The sequence below is a fragment of the Lithobates pipiens genome, unplaced genomic scaffold, assembly GCF_037356315.1.
Source record: "Lithobates pipiens isolate NorthernLeopardFrog02 unplaced genomic scaffold, aLitPip1_a1.2 Scaffold_1, whole genome shotgun sequence".
Taxonomy (NCBI): Eukaryota; Metazoa; Chordata; class Amphibia; order Anura; family Ranidae; genus Lithobates; species Lithobates pipiens.
Window position 1 is genome coordinate 163,768,577 of NW_027507685.1, and position 17,466 is coordinate 163,786,042.

General features: G+C 41.5%; 1 protein-coding gene across 4 annotated transcripts in view; it reads left to right on the plus strand.

Annotated features, from left to right (window-relative positions):
• Positions 1 to 17,466, plus strand: part of ADGRD2 (adhesion G protein-coupled receptor D2) — a 930,084-nt gene that overhangs the window by 199,137 nt on the left and 713,481 nt on the right. For all 4 annotated transcript variants that reach the window (XM_077478839.1, XM_077478840.1, XM_077478842.1 and 1 more), the window contains exons 10-11: positions 3,084 to 3,203; positions 9,369 to 9,489. In XM_077478839.1, coding sequence (XP_077334965.1) covers positions 3,084 to 3,203; positions 9,369 to 9,489 — 241 coding nt within the window. The remainder of the gene's footprint in view (positions 1 to 3,083; positions 3,204 to 9,368; positions 9,490 to 17,466) is intronic.

Sequence of the window (17,466 nt, forward strand, 5' to 3'; positions counted from 1 at the left end):
TTGATAACAGCTTCAAAAGCAACTACTCGTTGGAGAAAGGATGCAATTTTTTCAAATTAGGCACAGGATATGGAACATCCCATAGGAAGGCACATATCAAAATAAAAGTTGACTTCAAAATACATACCTAAATAATTGAATGCTTAAATTACCTAAATATTGGTAGCCTAAAAGCAGCGCAACTTTACCAGCTCTCCTGATCTGCTGAATAGCATCCTCAAACGTGCAATAAGATACGGATGACATGCTGGCATCTATTTCATCATTTAAAGAGGTGCCCTTATGGAATGATAGGTGGTGTATTGGGCGAAAAGAATTTGGCTTCTACTTGGGTATGATCCCTAATGCAGATATTATAAATTGCAAAAGGGGGAGCTAAATGGACCCGCTATTCTACCCTGATTGATTTCTTTAACTAACTTCTCTTTAACTACATGTGCACAATTAGCCACCGTCTTTAAATTATTAACCAATTCACACCCCTCACCCTTAAATACTGTTAAAGGGGAGCCTTTGGAGAATCTTGCAATTAAAAAAAAAGATTTTTTGATCTGGATATATTTCCAACCATTGCTGCATGCTTATTAGTTTCACTGGTGTGTATGCTTTTTGCATAATTATCTCTCTGGGAGCCTTGAAAATTGGTATTCCTTTTGAAACACTGGTTCTAGTTGTATGCAAAGCAATATCCTCTTTTATAAGGGGACACTGTAGATGCTGCTGCCTGGTATAGCCTGTTTTCTGTGACACTACCAGTTAAGCCACAACTCAACATCTTTATTACCCCACTTTAGTGATGGATATATTGATAGCTTTTGTCTAAATGTTCTCTGAAACTCTAGCAGATGGTCCATATGTTGAAAAAGTCCACTGCAATATTCTGGGTGTTTTTCACCTAACACACTAGCGTATATGGCAAATGACTGCAACCAGTTATTAAAAGACCTCCCCACTGGCCTTCTCCTATCATCCTTAAATTTTTCATCTGTTTTTTTGTCAGCTCTGTTGATATACTCCTTCGTAGATGAAAGTAAGTACAAAATTTCCAAATTTTCTTGTATCTGAGGAGAAAGGTGATATCCTAACAGCGAGATCTCGCATGGCAATGTTTCTTTAAAACATGCGTCAGGGACTGATAAGCTAGACATAATAATCTCAACTGGTAATGACATTTGAGGATTAACATTATCTGTTGGGGAAGACAACTATTACAATTGCCTTTATTGCTTATACTGACAGTATTTCTCTCTTTATTAGACCAGATACTTGCATAATTACTGCTGTCATTTACTGGTGTATTATTACTGTCAGCCAATCTATTAACAGGCAAAATAATAAATTCCATAATGTTAAGTGTATTTGCTAACTCAACTAGACCACCAGGTGGTGCTGGAGCATTGGATAGAGCTGAAGCAGCATTGTGCTGCTCTCTATTGCCTCCAGTGGACAGCAGCGGAATGTCTAACACTTGCACAGCCTGGAGCTTCGTGCTGTTAGTGAAGTGCTGGGCATATCCAAAACTCCTACCTTTGACACCGCCTCCATCCTTCTCCTTGATGGCCCTCCTCCCACCCACCCGCCACTGCCTCTGGGCAGTGATGGGGACTGAACCCTCCTCTTCTTGTCTCTTAGGCTGACTCTCCACCCGTTGTTAGTAGCTGCCTCTTCCTGCCATGCCATGCTACCTACTTCTTGCTCCGGAGTAATGGGCAGCCGTGTTGGTGGGCCATGGTTGTGTGTCTGGTGCTGCTGCAGGCTTTTTGTCTGGTCTGCTTCTGCCACCCTGGGAAATACTGGGCACATCCATGGCTTGTTCCCATTCTTCTCCTTTCAGCTTGTTATCCTCTTCAGCCATGACGAGGCACCTCCTGAGCCAGTCTTCCCCACCGCTGTCCCCTGCTCACTCCAGCACTTATCACATTAGGGATTTCACGCTGACTAGCTGACTATGGCGGGAATATTCCTGCAAGAGGGTCCTATATATAATGAGCTTCCTTTCCAGAACATTCTCCGGGGTCACATGACATTCTGGGAAATTCCCAAATGTCATGTGACCATGTTTTCTGGCCCCCAATCCCATTTAAAAATTCTTAAAGGGACCTTGTCCCTAATATAGTACGTATGTATATATCCATAAATGGTTTTATTTTTTATAGAAGGAGGGGCGACTGCATTCCCATGCTGTCAGGCTTAAAGCCTTAAATCTTTTTAGTTCATTCTATCACAAATCCCCCAAAAAAGCAGAGAATTCCTCATTTCAGGATAGTGGGCAGAGCCAAGCAAGTTTTTTTTATGCCCCATGGCTAACTGTGCATCTAGAATTATTGGTGTATTGCACAGCTATAGCTGTGCTATAGCCTAATATTGCAGAACCATTTATTCCAAACTGCATCATTTGTTATTTTCTAGCAATACTAATAGCTCTTAGACTAGTGATGGCAAACCTTGGCACCCCAGATGTTTTGGAACTACATTTCCCATGATGTTCCACTACACTGCAGAGTGCAAGAGCATTAAGGGAAATGTAGTTCCAAAACATCTGGGGTGCCAAGGTTCGCCATCACTGTCCTAGACTGTAGGTACAATTATTGCAGCAATTATCTAAACATTCTGGAGTGAAATGTGGTTATTTGTGTCTAAATTATCTTTGTGGTAACTAAAAAGCTTGACATTTCTGAATTAGAGAAGAAAACTGTCAGTAAGCACTGTTTATTACAACGTACATTCGTGGTTGCTTTATAAGTACAAACTCGTCATGAATTCCAAAATAATTTTTGTCTTTCATAAAGAATAAAATATGTTTTTTTTTTATTGAAGCACAGTGACAAAAAAAAAAAAAAAAAATGTCTATTATTTAGGGGTTTATTCATAAAGAAGCATTTTGACATTCAGCAAATGTTTGGTGAATATCACATGCACTACTTTATATATAGACTGCATGCAATTTGTGTGGCAATATGAAGAAATTAGATGTAATTAAGCACAGAGATTTTTCCCTATATCAGGCTTATAATTAACTGGCTGGAAAAAAACTTTTGAACATTTCAATAACTAAGGTGCCATTCTCCATTTTTTCCCATTAGAAATCAGTGTAAGTAAAGTGGATGGGAATACTGATAAGCACATTTACAAAGTGCAAAGCACCAAGAGAGTGGATAAAATTGAGATTCCTGGGACTGAACTCAAGATAATCAAACAAGAAGGTAAGACCCCTAAAAGGGATTTCAAGAACAACTAGACAGTGGGAATTAGGGACCCTTCCATGTAATTAAACATAGAAACACTAATCAAATAGTGATTTTATATCTTGGTAATCTTTAGTTCTCACAAACTTCAAAATACTATAACTTTTTCCTACTTTCCTTAAAGTTAAACTCCAGCCTTACTTTTAGTCTTGCACAGTTGTACAGGCACCTCTCCTGTACTGAAATTTCTTCTTCAGAATTTTCTGCAGAACTGTCTCAAGTCTTGCCTCTTTTCCTGGCTGGAGGTATTTTAGAATCATCTAGCCTCCCCCCCGCAGCTTTACTGTCCCTGGCCCTTTCATTCATTGGATTTATGCTCTTTCAGTCATGGAGGAGTAGCATCACATGGGGCATTACTTAGGGCCATCTGCTGAATCTCCCCAGGCCAAGCAGTCCTTTGAAGTTATACACACAGGTTGAGAAGTCTTAACCCACATCTTTTTACTCATGGAGTAAATACTTTCAGTTCCACAGGAGACTATTTTTTCCTGTTTGTTTTATTAACTCATAGTATCCATTTTAGTTCTTTGGGTCAAGGTTCTGCAAAACTTTCCTTGAAGGGTACATGCAAGGCCACAGGCAAGAATATGTGATCAAAAGTGAACTATGGGCAAAACTTTTTTTTCATTTTGGATAGAGCATGGGAGAGTTATAACCTCTGTCATATTTATTTTTGCCATCTGTGTTCCATTGCTGAGATTTCCCTTCACTTCCTGTCCCATAGCCAAACAGGAAGTGAGAGGAAATCCCTATGAACCTTAGATCACCAGAACTAATGTCTCCATTGGAAGATTTCCCAATATTATTTGGGGACAACCCACATTTTGGGATTTTCTTTTACTTTCAATGACAATAGTAAACAGGACAAATAGAGAGGGGGGCATCTCCCTAACGGGGTTACAGACATCAATAAAAACCCAACAGGTGTTCTACTCCCTGTCTGCTTTGTCCAAAACAAAGTTTTGCATGCGAGCCTCTTTCACACAGGATGTCCAATCAGGTCCACCTGTCAGTTTTTCAGGCCAACCCCCCAGATGATGCCTGTTGAGGCGAAATGTGTCGTATTGTCAAGCTGATCTATTTGTTACTGTCCAAACGCTTGTTTTTTACCTTTGAAATGTAAGTGTAACTCTTATGTTTATTTTATAAATATTCCTCAGAGAATTACACTATGTGCCCCATTCTTCCTCTCTTTTATCCTCTTGGTTGGGCTAATTTGCTCATGTACTACTAACCTGCTGTATCTATCGTCTTGGAATGTCCGCCTGGAGGTGGTGTCCATACAGTGAGCCTGAACCTTCCGGTCATCTTACAAAGCTATCTAGACTCATCAGGTATATACCTGTATGAATCCAATTTTTCTGGTTAGCGTCTGGTGCTTCTGGTGGTGGATCTTCTATGACACTTTTGGATGCTCATTCAAGATTTTTGTGACTGTTATTCATACACTTTTGGATTACACACCTTGAAACACACCAGGACCTGCTTGTGGTCCCTTAAGTTTATATATGGACACTGCTTTCTATTGAATATATGTCATTATGTATTCTTATATTAGTTATTAATTTTTCACATGTTAATTTTTCACACGTCAATTTTATCTTTGATATTGAACATTTTGTTAGCGCTGCACATTTTATATATTTATTTTAGTATATCCATACACTTCTGTGCTTGCTGCTAGCGTTTAGACAGCGCGGTATACTTGTTTACTTACTGACAGGGGTTCTAATCCCTCTCCACTCTATCCAAAACTAGAAAAAAATGCTTTGCCTTTAGTTTTTCTTTAAACCTGACTTCATAAAGGCCTTCAATTCCAATTTGTCAGCACAAAAGTATTTTTCTTTTGATCAAATATAATTGTAATATTTCAACAAATTATTTGTCATTATTTCTTATTTGTAGTGACAAGTACAAAATCTAGTGACTAATAGAAATCAGTCTGAATTCACTTTACACAAATACCAGTACAACATAGATCTTGACTTGCTACTACAGGCACTGTACTTAGTAACAGTAAGTAGCAGTAAGCATTTAATTCCTTTAATTGTGAAGCATAAGTTAGTTAAAGCAGAACTTGCATGGGCACCGGGAACATCCCCTTGCAACACTGCTTCCTCTTGGGAAAGCTTAGTAACCCAAATTCTGCAGAGAGGCATTATGCTAGAATGATGCTTCAAATATTTAAGTGAAAAAAGGGGGGATATATATGGCACTGCTCTTATTAAGAGGTAATCTGCAACCTCTATATACTTGAGGGGTGTGTATACCACGGGTGCATTTAATGCAAAAAGTGACAACAAAAAAAAGTGCAGAAAATAGAAAATGTAAAGGATATCCTACTGTGTAAACTTCCTGATCGCTTATTTAATATGCATACTGTTAAAAGCTATGTGCATTCAAACAAAAAAAAAAAATGAAAAAAAAAAAAACAATAGAAAAGCGCTAACTTTTCCTGTGTAAAATCCACAATCCTGTGCAATATCTGCAATTTAAATAAACATTTCTGTGAAAAAAATACAACATATATGACTGATATGTAGTATTGCTGTGAAACTGGGCTCAGAAACATGCATATACTGTCCTTAAAACCCTGGTGTATAGAAAAAGTCCAATAATAAAGTGACAATGTGCTCCTTCAAATTGTTCTGTGCTTCTTATGTCGCATATACATGATCGGATTGTCCTGCGGACTTGGTCCGGCGGACCAGAGTCCGTCGGACAATCCGTCTGTGTGTGGGCTCCGGCAGACTTTATCTTCCCAAAAGTCCGGTGGACTTAGAAAGAAGTTTTGACTCAAAATTGTCCGCCGGACTCGGCAGTCCGGCGGACAATCCGCCCATCTGTGTGCTAGTCGGACTTTTGAAATGAATGGACTTGCCCACACACGGAGTAAAGTCCATTCATTTTGAACGTGGCTCCAGGTATACGGGACTAGTGGAGGAAGTCAATGTCTCCGCCTCCATCTGCGAGATTGACACCTCGCTAGCCCCGCCACCTGTTATGGAACCCCTACGCTGAAAAAACAGTGTGGTGGTCCCCCCAAAGTCCATAGCATACCCTTATCCGAGCACACAGCCCGGCCGGTCAGGAAAGGGGGTGGGGATGAGTGAGCGCGCCCCTCCTGCCCTCAACATGGAGGGGTGTCTTGGGGAAGGGGGGGCCCTGCGGCTTCCCCACCCCAAAGCACCTTGTCCCCATGTTTATGAGGACAAGGGCCTCTTCCTGACAACCCTGGCCATTGGTAGTCGGGGTCAGTGGGGGGCTTATCAGAATTAGGAAGCCCCCTTTAATTAGGGATCCCCAGATTCCGGCCCCCTACCCTATGTGAATGAGTATGGGGTACATTGTACCCCTACCCATTCACTTGGGGGAAAAAAGTGTACAGAAAAAAAAACACAGTTTTTTAAAATACTTTATTAGACAGCTCCCCCGGGGTCTTCTTGCCAGACTCCTCCGTTATCTTCTGCTCTTTTGTTAGCTCTTTTACTAGCGGAGGAGCCTGGCTTTCTCCTTTGTCACCGCCACCGTCCAGGGGTCTTCTTCTGACTTCGGGGGTCTTGTCCGGCTCTTCGGGGGTCTTGTCTCGCTCTTCGGTTCTTCTTGCCTCCGCTTTCTTCTTACAGCTCTTTTACTAGCGTTGGCCGGTCTTCTGTCGCTGTTGCCGCTGCCACCGCCTTCTGCTTCTTCTTCCAATGTTGACACGACGCTCTCTCTGGCCGTAATGCTGGAGACGCGTTGTACGGCAACTTATATAGGGACAAGGGGCGTGGTCACCTGGTGATGTCACATGGTGACCCCACCCCTTATGATTTCACAGTCCCAGCATCCTCTGGGGCTGTGAAATCATAAGGGGTGGGGTCAGTGTGTAACATCACCCGGTGACCCCACCCCTTGTCCCTATATAAGTTGCCGTACAACGCGTTCCCAGCATTACGGCTGGAGAGATCGTTGTTTCAACATCAGAAGAAGAGAAGAAGAAGAAGAGAAGAAGCAGAAGGCGGCGGTGGCGGTGACAGTGACAGAAGACCGGGCCAACGCTAGTAAAAGAGCTGGAAGAAGAAAGCGGAGGCCCAGCAAGAAGAACCGAAGAGCGGGACAAGACCCCCGAAGTCAGAAGAAGACCTCCCGGATGGCGGCGGTGAGAAAGCCAGGCTCCTCCACTAGTAAAAGAGCTAGTAAAAGAGCTGGCAAAAGAGCAGAAGATAGCAGAGGAGTCCAGCGAGAAGACCCCCAAAGACGGAAGAAGAGAAGACCCCAGGAGCTGTCTAATAAAGTATTTTAAAAAACTGCGTTGTGTTTTTTTCTGTACACTTTTTTTCCCTAGGTGAATGGGTAGGGGTACAATGTACCCCATACACATTCACATAGGGTAGGGGGCCGGAATCTGGGGGCCCACTTATTAAAGGGGGCTCCCGGATTCTGATAAGCCCCCGCAGAGCCCGACAACCACGGCCAGGGTTGTCAGGAAGAGGCCCTTGTCCTCATCAACATGGGACAAGGTGCTTTGGGGTGGGGGGTCACAGGGCCCCCCTTCCCCAAAGCACCCCCCATGTTGAGGGCACGCGGCCTGGTACGGCTCCTGGGCGGCGCTCTCTTGTCCCCACCCCCTTTCCTGACCGGCCGGTCTGCGTGCTCGGATAAGGGTCTGCTATGGACTTTGGGGGGACCCCCACACCGTTTTTTCTGCATAGGGGTTCCCCTTTAAATCCATACCAGGTGACGGGGCTAGCGAGGTGTCAATCTCGCCGATGGAGACGGCGACATTGACTTCCTTCGCTAGTCCCATCTACCTGGAGCCACGTTCAAAATGAATGGACTTTATTCCGTGTGTGGGCAAGTCCTTTAATTTCAAAAGTCCGGCGGACTTCCGCCATACTCCGGCGGATTCTCTGCTGGAAAAGTCCGGTCGTGTGTGGGCAGGTCCGCTCGTTTGGAAAGTCCGGCGGACCTTCTCTGCAAAATCCAGCGGGTTGTCCGCCAGACTAAGTGCGCCGAATAGTCTGATCATGTGTACGCGGCATTAGAGGCATTTGGAGGATGCAGGACACTCCACAGGCTGCACAGTGGCTCATACTGTGAAAGTGAAATACCTACTTGTGGGGTGAATAATATCGGTGAGTGCATTTCTTATGGGGCACTGTTTTCTAAGAAGAACAGAACAATTTTAAGGAGCACATACTACATACCAGTCATATATGTTGTATTTTTGGCACAGAAATGTTACCTTGAATTGCAGATATTACACAGGATTGTGGATTTTACACAGGAAAAGTTAGTGCTTGTCTATTGTTTTTTTTTTCATAGTTTTTTTTTCATTTTATTTTTGTTTGAATGCACATAACAGTATGCATTATAAATAAGCGATCAGGAAGTTTACACAGTAGGATATCCTTTACATTTTCTATTTTATGGACTTTTTTTTTGTCACTTTTTGCATTAAATGTACCTGTGAGCAGCGACATATTTATACCCCCCTTTTTCACATATTTTCTAGATTTACCGTATGGTAAATTTATTGATAGAGGCTGCAGATTTTCACATATTTTACATTTTCATTTTCATTTGTACCATAAGTGCGGGAGTCAAATCTTTCAAAATATTTCAGTACTTTGCAGAACAAAGGTTTATTAAAATCTAAAATACACACTCAAATATACAGTATTGTACAATGGCAACGTATAAAATTGTTAACAAAAACACATTTATAATATTTGCAATTTCAGGCTTAATGAATCAAAGGCATGTGGGATTTAGAAAAAAAATCTCTCTTCACTTAATTTTAGTTCATAAGTTGAATTTTAACATAATATAGAATATAATATTCATAAGTTGAATAGTTCATAAGTTGAATTTTAACATTGTAATATAGAATATAATATAAAAAAAAAAATTAAAGGCATGTGGGTTTTAGATAAACATGTTCTCTCTTCACTTAATTTAAGTTACTGTGGCAGATAGAATATTTTTTTAAATTAAACATAAGTTTAATTTAACATTATAGTATAGAATACATTATTCCAAAAATGTCATGTCTATAGTTAGTGGTTAAAGAGTTGTAAATGTTGTAGTTTCTCTGCTGACACGTAATGCTATTTTTCTATCATTGGTGTTGTTTTTCAGGTCATACAGATATTGCTGTGGTGAACACATGGTTCGATCTTAACTCATTTGAACATTTGTTTGGTGGCCGCAGTTCTAATTTAGTTCAAGGAGATAGAACAGTGCTGGATGGAGAATATAAGTAAGTTTTTCTATAGTATTATAATCTAGGAATGAGAGAATTCCTTTGGAAGCTGCTGTTAAAATGTAAACCTGAGGGTGTAATCTATCTATTGGATCCCAAAGTCAGTGCCCCATATCTTCCACAATATCTCTGTTTGAATGTACAGTAAGTGCAACCTATTTGTAATAAATGTGGAAGTTTTGAAGTAATACACTTTGGGACTGAATTTGTCTTAAACGAGGCAATTGCAGGCTTAAAGGGCCATACGTGGTTTACCAAGAGAAGTACATATCCATTGGGGAAAGCGGAGAAAATAAGGAGAGTATCTAGCAGAAAGGCCTGGTTGTATACCCCAACAGGGGAAAGCAACTTTGGACCTGGGCACAGGTCTAAATTGGAGGTTAGCGCAGTGGTGAAAAGTGGTGGGAGTCACTGTATGTGTATATATATATATATATATATATATATATATATATATATATATATATATATATATATATCTCATAGAAGACCCACAAGGGTGAAGGATTAACCACTTGACCACTGGGCACTTAAACACCCTTAATAACCAGACCAATTTTCAACTTTCGATGCTCTCACATTTTGAATGACAATTACTCAGTCATGCAACACTGGACCTATATGAAATTTTTGTCCTTTTTTTCACACAAATGGAGCTTTCTTTTGGTGGTATTTAATCACCGCTCGGTTTTTTATTTTTTGTGCTATAAAAGAAAAAATACAGAAAATTCTGTAAAAAAAAGAATTTTTCTTTGTTTCTTTTATAAAATTTAGCAGATTAGTAATTTTTTCTTTATAAATTTTGACCAAAATTTATACTACTACATATCTTTGGTAAAAATAAGTACAAATTGGTGGATATTATTTGGTCTTTGTGAAAGTTATAGAGTCCACAAGCTATGGTGCCAATATCTGAAAATTGGTCATACCTGAAGTACTGATGGCCTATCTCATTTCTTGAGACCCTAACATGCCAGAAAAGTACAAATACCCCCCAAATGACCCCTTTTTGGAAAGAACACATTGCAAGGTATTTAGTAAGAGGCATGGTGAGTTTTTTGAAGTTGTCATTTTTTCCCACAATTCTTTGCAAAATCAAGATTTTTTTAACTTTTTTTTTCTTTTCACAAAATTGTCATATTATCAGTTTATTTCTCACACACAGCATATGCATGCCACAAATTACACCCCAAAACACATTCTGCTATTACTCCCGAGTACGGCGATACCACATGTGTGAGACTTTTACACAGTGTGGCCACATACAGAGGCCCAACATGCAGGGAGAGCCATCAGGCGTTCTGGAGCACCCAGGACAATTCTGACATTTCTCTCCTACATGTAAAAATCATCATTTATTTGCTAAAAAATTACATAGCATCCCAAAACATTATATATGTTTTTTTAGCAAACACCCTGGAGAATACAATGGTGGTCGTTGCAACTTTTTATCTTCCACGGTATTTGCGCAGCAATTTTTCGAATGCTTTTTTTTGGAAAAAAAAACAGTTTTGTGCTTAAAAAAAAAAACAAACACAGTAAAGTTAGCCCAATTTTTGCATAATGTGAAAGATGAAGTTATGCTGAGTAAATAGATACCTAACATGTCACTCTTCAAAATTGCACACGCTCGTGGAATGGCGCCAAACGTCGCTACTTAAAAATCCCCATAGGCGACGATAAAAAATTTTTTTTACTGGTTATATGTTTTGAGTTACAGAGGAGGTCTAGGGCTAGAATTATTGCTCTCACTCTAACGTTCGCAGCGATACCTCACATGTGTGGTTTGAACACCATTTTCATATGTCGGCGGGACTTACGTATGCGTTCGCTTCTGCATGCGAGCACATGGGGACAGGGGCGCTTTAAAAAAAAAAAAAAAATTTTATTGTTCATTTTACTTTATTTATTTTAGTTTGACATTTTTTTCCCCAAAAATAAATTTTTTGATCACTTTTAGTCCTATTACAAGGAATGTAAATATCCCTTGTAATAGGAATATGGCATGACAGGTCCTCTTTACAGTGAGATATGGGGTCAATAAGACCCTGCATCTCACCTCTAAGCTGGGAAGCCTGAAAAAAAAAAAAAAGATTCTGGCTTTGATCGTATTGGCGAGTCGGTAGAAGCACCGGAGGGCGGCGGAAGGGGGCTGGGGATGTCTATGGCTGGGTATTGCAGGGTATCACCGACTATGGCTGGGTATCTCAGAGTATGGCGTTGCAGAGTATTGCGTTGCAGAGCATTGCAGGATATTGGCGAAGGTTGGCATATAGTGTACACTTTAAAGAAAAGTTATTACATGAATGGATTAGACATGTGCTACATATGAACTGTGTACTCACATATGAACTGTTTATTTTGTGTTTTTAACATGTGGAGGAATGTATCATGTCACTGATTCATTTATTTTGAATTTTTTGGATGGATTTGCATTGTTGTATATATACACACATACTGTAATATATATATATTTTTTTTTAAAGGGTAAATTTTTTATTCGTTTTTATAACAAATCAACAAAAGTAACATTGTACATCTGTATATAACATGTTCATGACTTTACATCCTGATATTGACAATTGCATGCACACTCCAGTGTTGCTTAGTCACAATGTCCAAACAATAACAGTATTTCCATCCCACTGTTCTACGTGGGTGCAAGCATACTCCAGTCAAATTCTTCAACAATAACTACATGTTTGAAACAAAATAGAACCACCATCATGTGCAGGATCTTGAGCATTACCTAGTCCCTTTTCATTAATAATTGTCTACTCCTCTTCCCCCCCACCCTAATCCGTTATTCCATCACACGGAGCGCATTGAATCCAGCCTGCCCATATTTTGTCAAATTTTTTAGTACTCCCTCTGGCTGTGTACGTGAGTTTATACATTGGCAGCGAGCCATTAACTGTTTCAATCCAATATTGTAGGGACAGTGGGGTAGCTTCTTTCCATCTTAGAGCAATTGCTTTTTTAGCATAACAGAAAAGTATTCTAAGTAGAGTCTTCTGAGATGTGGATATACTTTCCTCCTCCAACACCCCTAACAAGCATCTGGCAGGAGAATAAATATTGGGTAGGGCTAAAGCATCTTCTAGATATACAAGGATCGCTCTCCAAAATGTTGCTATTTCCGGGCATTGCCAGACCATATGGAAGAAGTCTCCCACCGCCCCTCTACATCTATAGCATTCAGGGGAGTCCATTCTCCCCATTTTGTGGAGCCTCAGTGGGGTGTAATAGATTCTGTGGAGATAGTGAAACTGAATCAGTTTGTCTCTGGCTGAGATCAACGACGGCAGGGCTGTCTCCAAGACCTCATCCCAAGACTCCCCTGTGAAGGACGAGATGTCCGACTTCCATTGTGCAGACACCCTGCCCATCCTGACAGAGGAAGATGTCATTAAAGCAAAGTAATACTGAGATATGAGCTTGGTGTGGTCCTCCTCCGCAATTAGCTGTTCTAATTTTGAAGGGGTCAGTATCACCTGCCGTCTACCATATTGTGCGCATACAGCATGCCTCAGCTGCAAATATCTATAAAAAAATGTATTAGGCAGTTTGTATTCCATTTTAAATTGTGTAAATGATTTGAAAATTCCCTCTTGGAAGAGTTGGTGTGCATACTTAATCCCATATTTCGCCCAGCATTCCCCATCCGCTATTTTAAAAATCTCCGCCAGCTGGGGGTTATGCCACAGGGGGGCATTGGGCGACTCAGCTAGGCTAGTTCCCTTTATTTTAACATTACAGATATAGAATATTTTATGGGATATCTTCAGGATATCAGCTCCATGTGTAGGATAAGGGCCATTTCTGTATAGTACATTAATTAGTGCTTCATAAGAGTGGACCTGGGCCGCCTGTGTAGCCACTGAGGCAATATCCAGTGCTGGGAAGCCCCACCAGTGCACATGTGTCAATTGAGAGGCCAGATAATAACACTGTAAATCTGGCAAAGCCAGACCTCCCGAGCGAACCGGTAGGTGCAACGTGTCCAGTGACACTCTAGCCGGTTTGGCGACTCACAGAAAGGATATTAGTATTTTATTGATACCCTGAAATACTTTTTTGGGGATATAGATCGGTGCGTGCCACAACAGATATAAAAAGCGAGGAAGGTATATCATCTTATATATATTTATTTTACCCAGAAAGTTGAGGGGCAGAGTACGCCTTGTCTGCAGATTTTCTTTCAGTCTCAGCACCAGAGGTGAGATATTGTTTCTAGTATAATTACGCAATGGTAGCTGCACCTCAACCCCCAAAAAACGGAACTGGGAAACCTTCTTTAAGGGTACCTCAGGTGGCAAGCCAGGATCATACCCCGGGCAGAGCGGGAGAAGCATGGATTTAGTCCAGTTCACTCTGAATCCTGAGTATGCACCAAACCTAGAGATATGATCCAGTGCTTTCCTCAATGTGTCCCCTGCGTCTGCTAAATAGAGAAGCATATCATCAGCATATAGGGAGGTTTTTTTCTTCTCTGTCATTAATTTTACATCCCTTGATTCCTGAGTCTGACCTTAAGCTCGCTGCCAATGGTTCAATAGCTAGGGCAAACAACAGGGGCGACTCTCCCTGTCTGCCCCACGTATCTCGCTACCCAACCTTTTACAGAATCTGGAAGACTTTGGGAAAATATCCAATTTAAAAATTAATTATAATAAATCAAACGCGTTGAATGTCTCCCTGCCACGACCTGAGGCAGAGGGATGTGAAGCCTCATTTCCATTCGCTTGGAACAAAAAAGCTATCACATATCTGGGTATTCAAATTACGGCTAACCTAGACGAGTTGTACAATGCAAATTTTCTGGTAGCTCTTAAAAGAGCCCAACAGGATCTAAGAGATTGGGAAAACCTTAACGTGTCTTGGTTTGGACGCTCTGCCCTACTGAAAATGATAACTCTGCCGTGCCTTCTCTATCTTCTGCAGGGCGTCCCGATCAAAATACCGGCTTCATTTTTTGCTGCTTTTAACCACTTCAGGACCGCCGTATTGCCATTGTACGTCAGCACAATGGCACAGGCAGGCACAATCACGTACATCTACGTGATTGCCTTCCAGCGGGTGGGGGGTCCGATCGGACCCCCTCCCGCTGTTTACGGCGGTCCGATTCGGTCCAGGAGCGCTCCGTGATGAGGGGATGGCCGTTGGTTTTCGGCCACCCCCTCTGGATCGCTCCTGGCCAATGAGAAGCTTCCCCCCCTGTGTATTGTTTACACAGGAAGGAGGAAGTGATGTCATTCTCCTCGGGGCGGTCTTTTTGACCGGACTACGAGGAGAAGACTAATAGTAAGTGTGCACCAACACTACACTGACATGTAGGTACACACAGGCACACAAACCCCCCCCGATCCCCCCCCGATCGCCCCCCCGATCCCCCCCCGCCCCCCCTCCCCCCCCAGTCACAGTGTCACTGATTGCATTGATCATTTCTTTACTGATCAATGCATTCAGTGTCAGTTGTGACAGTAAAAACTGTCAGGACAGTTAGTGTTAGGTCCAGGGTAGCCCCCTATCACCCCCCAATAAAGATTTAACCCCCTGATTGCCCCTAGAGTTAACCCTTTCACCCCCTTTTGCCAGTGTCACTAAGCGATCATTTTTCTGATCGCTGCATGTGTCGCTAGGTAGCTAGTTATTTTTTTAGGTTCACCGCCAGGTTTTTATAGCGCTAGGTACCCCGATATACTACCCAATAATGGTTTTAACCCCCTGATTGCTGCTAGTTAACCCTTTCACCCCCTTTCACCAGCGATCACAGTATAAGTGTCACTGGTGACGCTGGTTAGCCAGTTAGTTATTTAGGTTCCCCGTCAGGTTTTTATATAGCGCCAGGGACCCCCATATACTACCTAATAAAAATTTGAACCCCCTGATTGCCCCTAGTTAACCCTTTCACCACTGATCACCGTATAAGTGTTACGGGTGACTCTGGTTAGTTTGTTTTTTATAGCATTTTATATTCAAATCCGGAAGGCAGTGCTTGGTTTTCGGGGTCCCGTACGTGGCTAGGCTCCCAAAAAGTCCCCCACATGTGGTATCCCCGTACTTGGGAGAAGCAGCAGAATTTATTTTGGGGTGTAATTTGACTTCTGCCCATAGCATGTGTGAGCAATATATCATTTAGTGACAACTTTGTGCAAAAAAAAAAAAAGTTTGTAATATTCCCGCAACTTTTGGCAAAATATAAAATATTCCATGGACTCAACATGCCTCTCAGTAAATAGCTTGGGATGTCTACTTTCCAAAATGGGGTCATTTGGGGGGGTTTTGTGCTATTTTGGCATTTTATGGCCTTCGAAACTGTGATAGGTAGTGAGGAGTTAAATCAAAAATTTGCACCCTTAGAAATCCTGAAGGTGGTGATTGGTTTTCGGGGTGCCGTGCGCGACTAGACTCCCAAAAAGTCCCACACATGTGGTATCCCCGTACTCGGGAGAAGCAGCAGAATGTATTTTGGGGTGTCATTTCACATATGCCCATAGCATGTGTGAGCAATATATCATTTAGTGACAACTTGGTGCAAAAAAAAAAAAGTTTGTAATATTCCCGCAACTTGTGGCAAAATATAAAATATTCCATGGACTCAACATGCCTCTCAGTAAATAGCTTGGGGTGTCTACTTTCCAAAATGGGGTCATTTTGGGGGGTTTTGTGCTATTTTGGCATTTTATGGCCTTCGAAACTGTGATAGGTAGTGAGGAGTTAAATCAAAAATTTGCACCCTTAGAAATCCTGAAGGTGGTGATTGATTTTCGGGGTGCCGTGCGCGACTAAACTCCCAAAAAGTCCCACACATGTGGTATCCCCATACTCGGGAGAAGTAGCGGAATATATTTTGGGGTGCAATTCCACATATAACCATGGCATGTGTGAGCAATATATCATTTAGTGACAACTTTTTGTAAAAAAATTTTTTTTTTTTTTTTTTGTCATTATTCAATCCCTTAGGACAAAAAAAATAAATATTCAATGGGCTCAACATACCCATCAGCAATTTCCTTGGGGTGTCTACTTTCCAAAATGGGGTCATTTGGGGGGGATTTGTACTGCCCTGCCATTTTAGCACCTCAAGAAATGAGATCGGCAGTCATAAATTAAAAGCTGTGTAAATTCCAGAAAATGTACTCTAGTTTGTAGACGCTATAACTTTTGCGCAAACCAAAAAATATACGCTTATTGACATTTTTTTTACTAAAGACATGTGGCTGAATAAATTTTGCCCTCAATGTATGACTAAAATTTAGTTTATTCGATTTTTCTTATAACAAAAAGAAGAAAATATCTTTTTTTTTCAAAATTTTCGCTCTTTTTCCATTTATAAAAAAAAAAAAATCGCAGAGGCAATCAAATACCATCAAAAGAAAGCTCTATTTGTGGGAAGAAAAGGACGCAAATTTCGTTTGGGTGCAATATTGCATGACCGCGCAATTACCAGTTAAAGCAGCGCAGTGCGAAATTGCAAAAAGACCTCTGGTCCTTAAGGTGTTTATTGGTCCGGAGCTGAAGTGGTTAAGAGAGCAGCTTCCCTGTTCCTTTGGAGGAACGCCCCCCCACGCATTAGCTACCAGCGCCTTACCCGTCCGAAATCAAGAGGAGGCATTGGTCTGCCGGACCTCTACAAATATTACTTAGCGACCCATCTTACACGTCTGGTCGATTGGAATGTACATGGGATGGGGAAAATCTGGGTGTCCCTGGAGAAATCGCTTATTCGCGACCCGCTTGAATCTTTACCTTGGATAAGGCCACGACATTGGCCAATGGAGGTCTTCACGCACCCCCTTATTGGCCCTTCCCTGGCAGCTTTCGGACAAGCAACTAAAAATGGCACCTTATCTTCAGCTCCCGGTCCCCTTACCTCGTTAAGGAACAATCCCGATTTTACGCCCGGAATGTCCAATGACTTTTTGGGACGAGTTTGGCCGCATGCTAAGGTTCTAGCGAGCCAATTCTTTG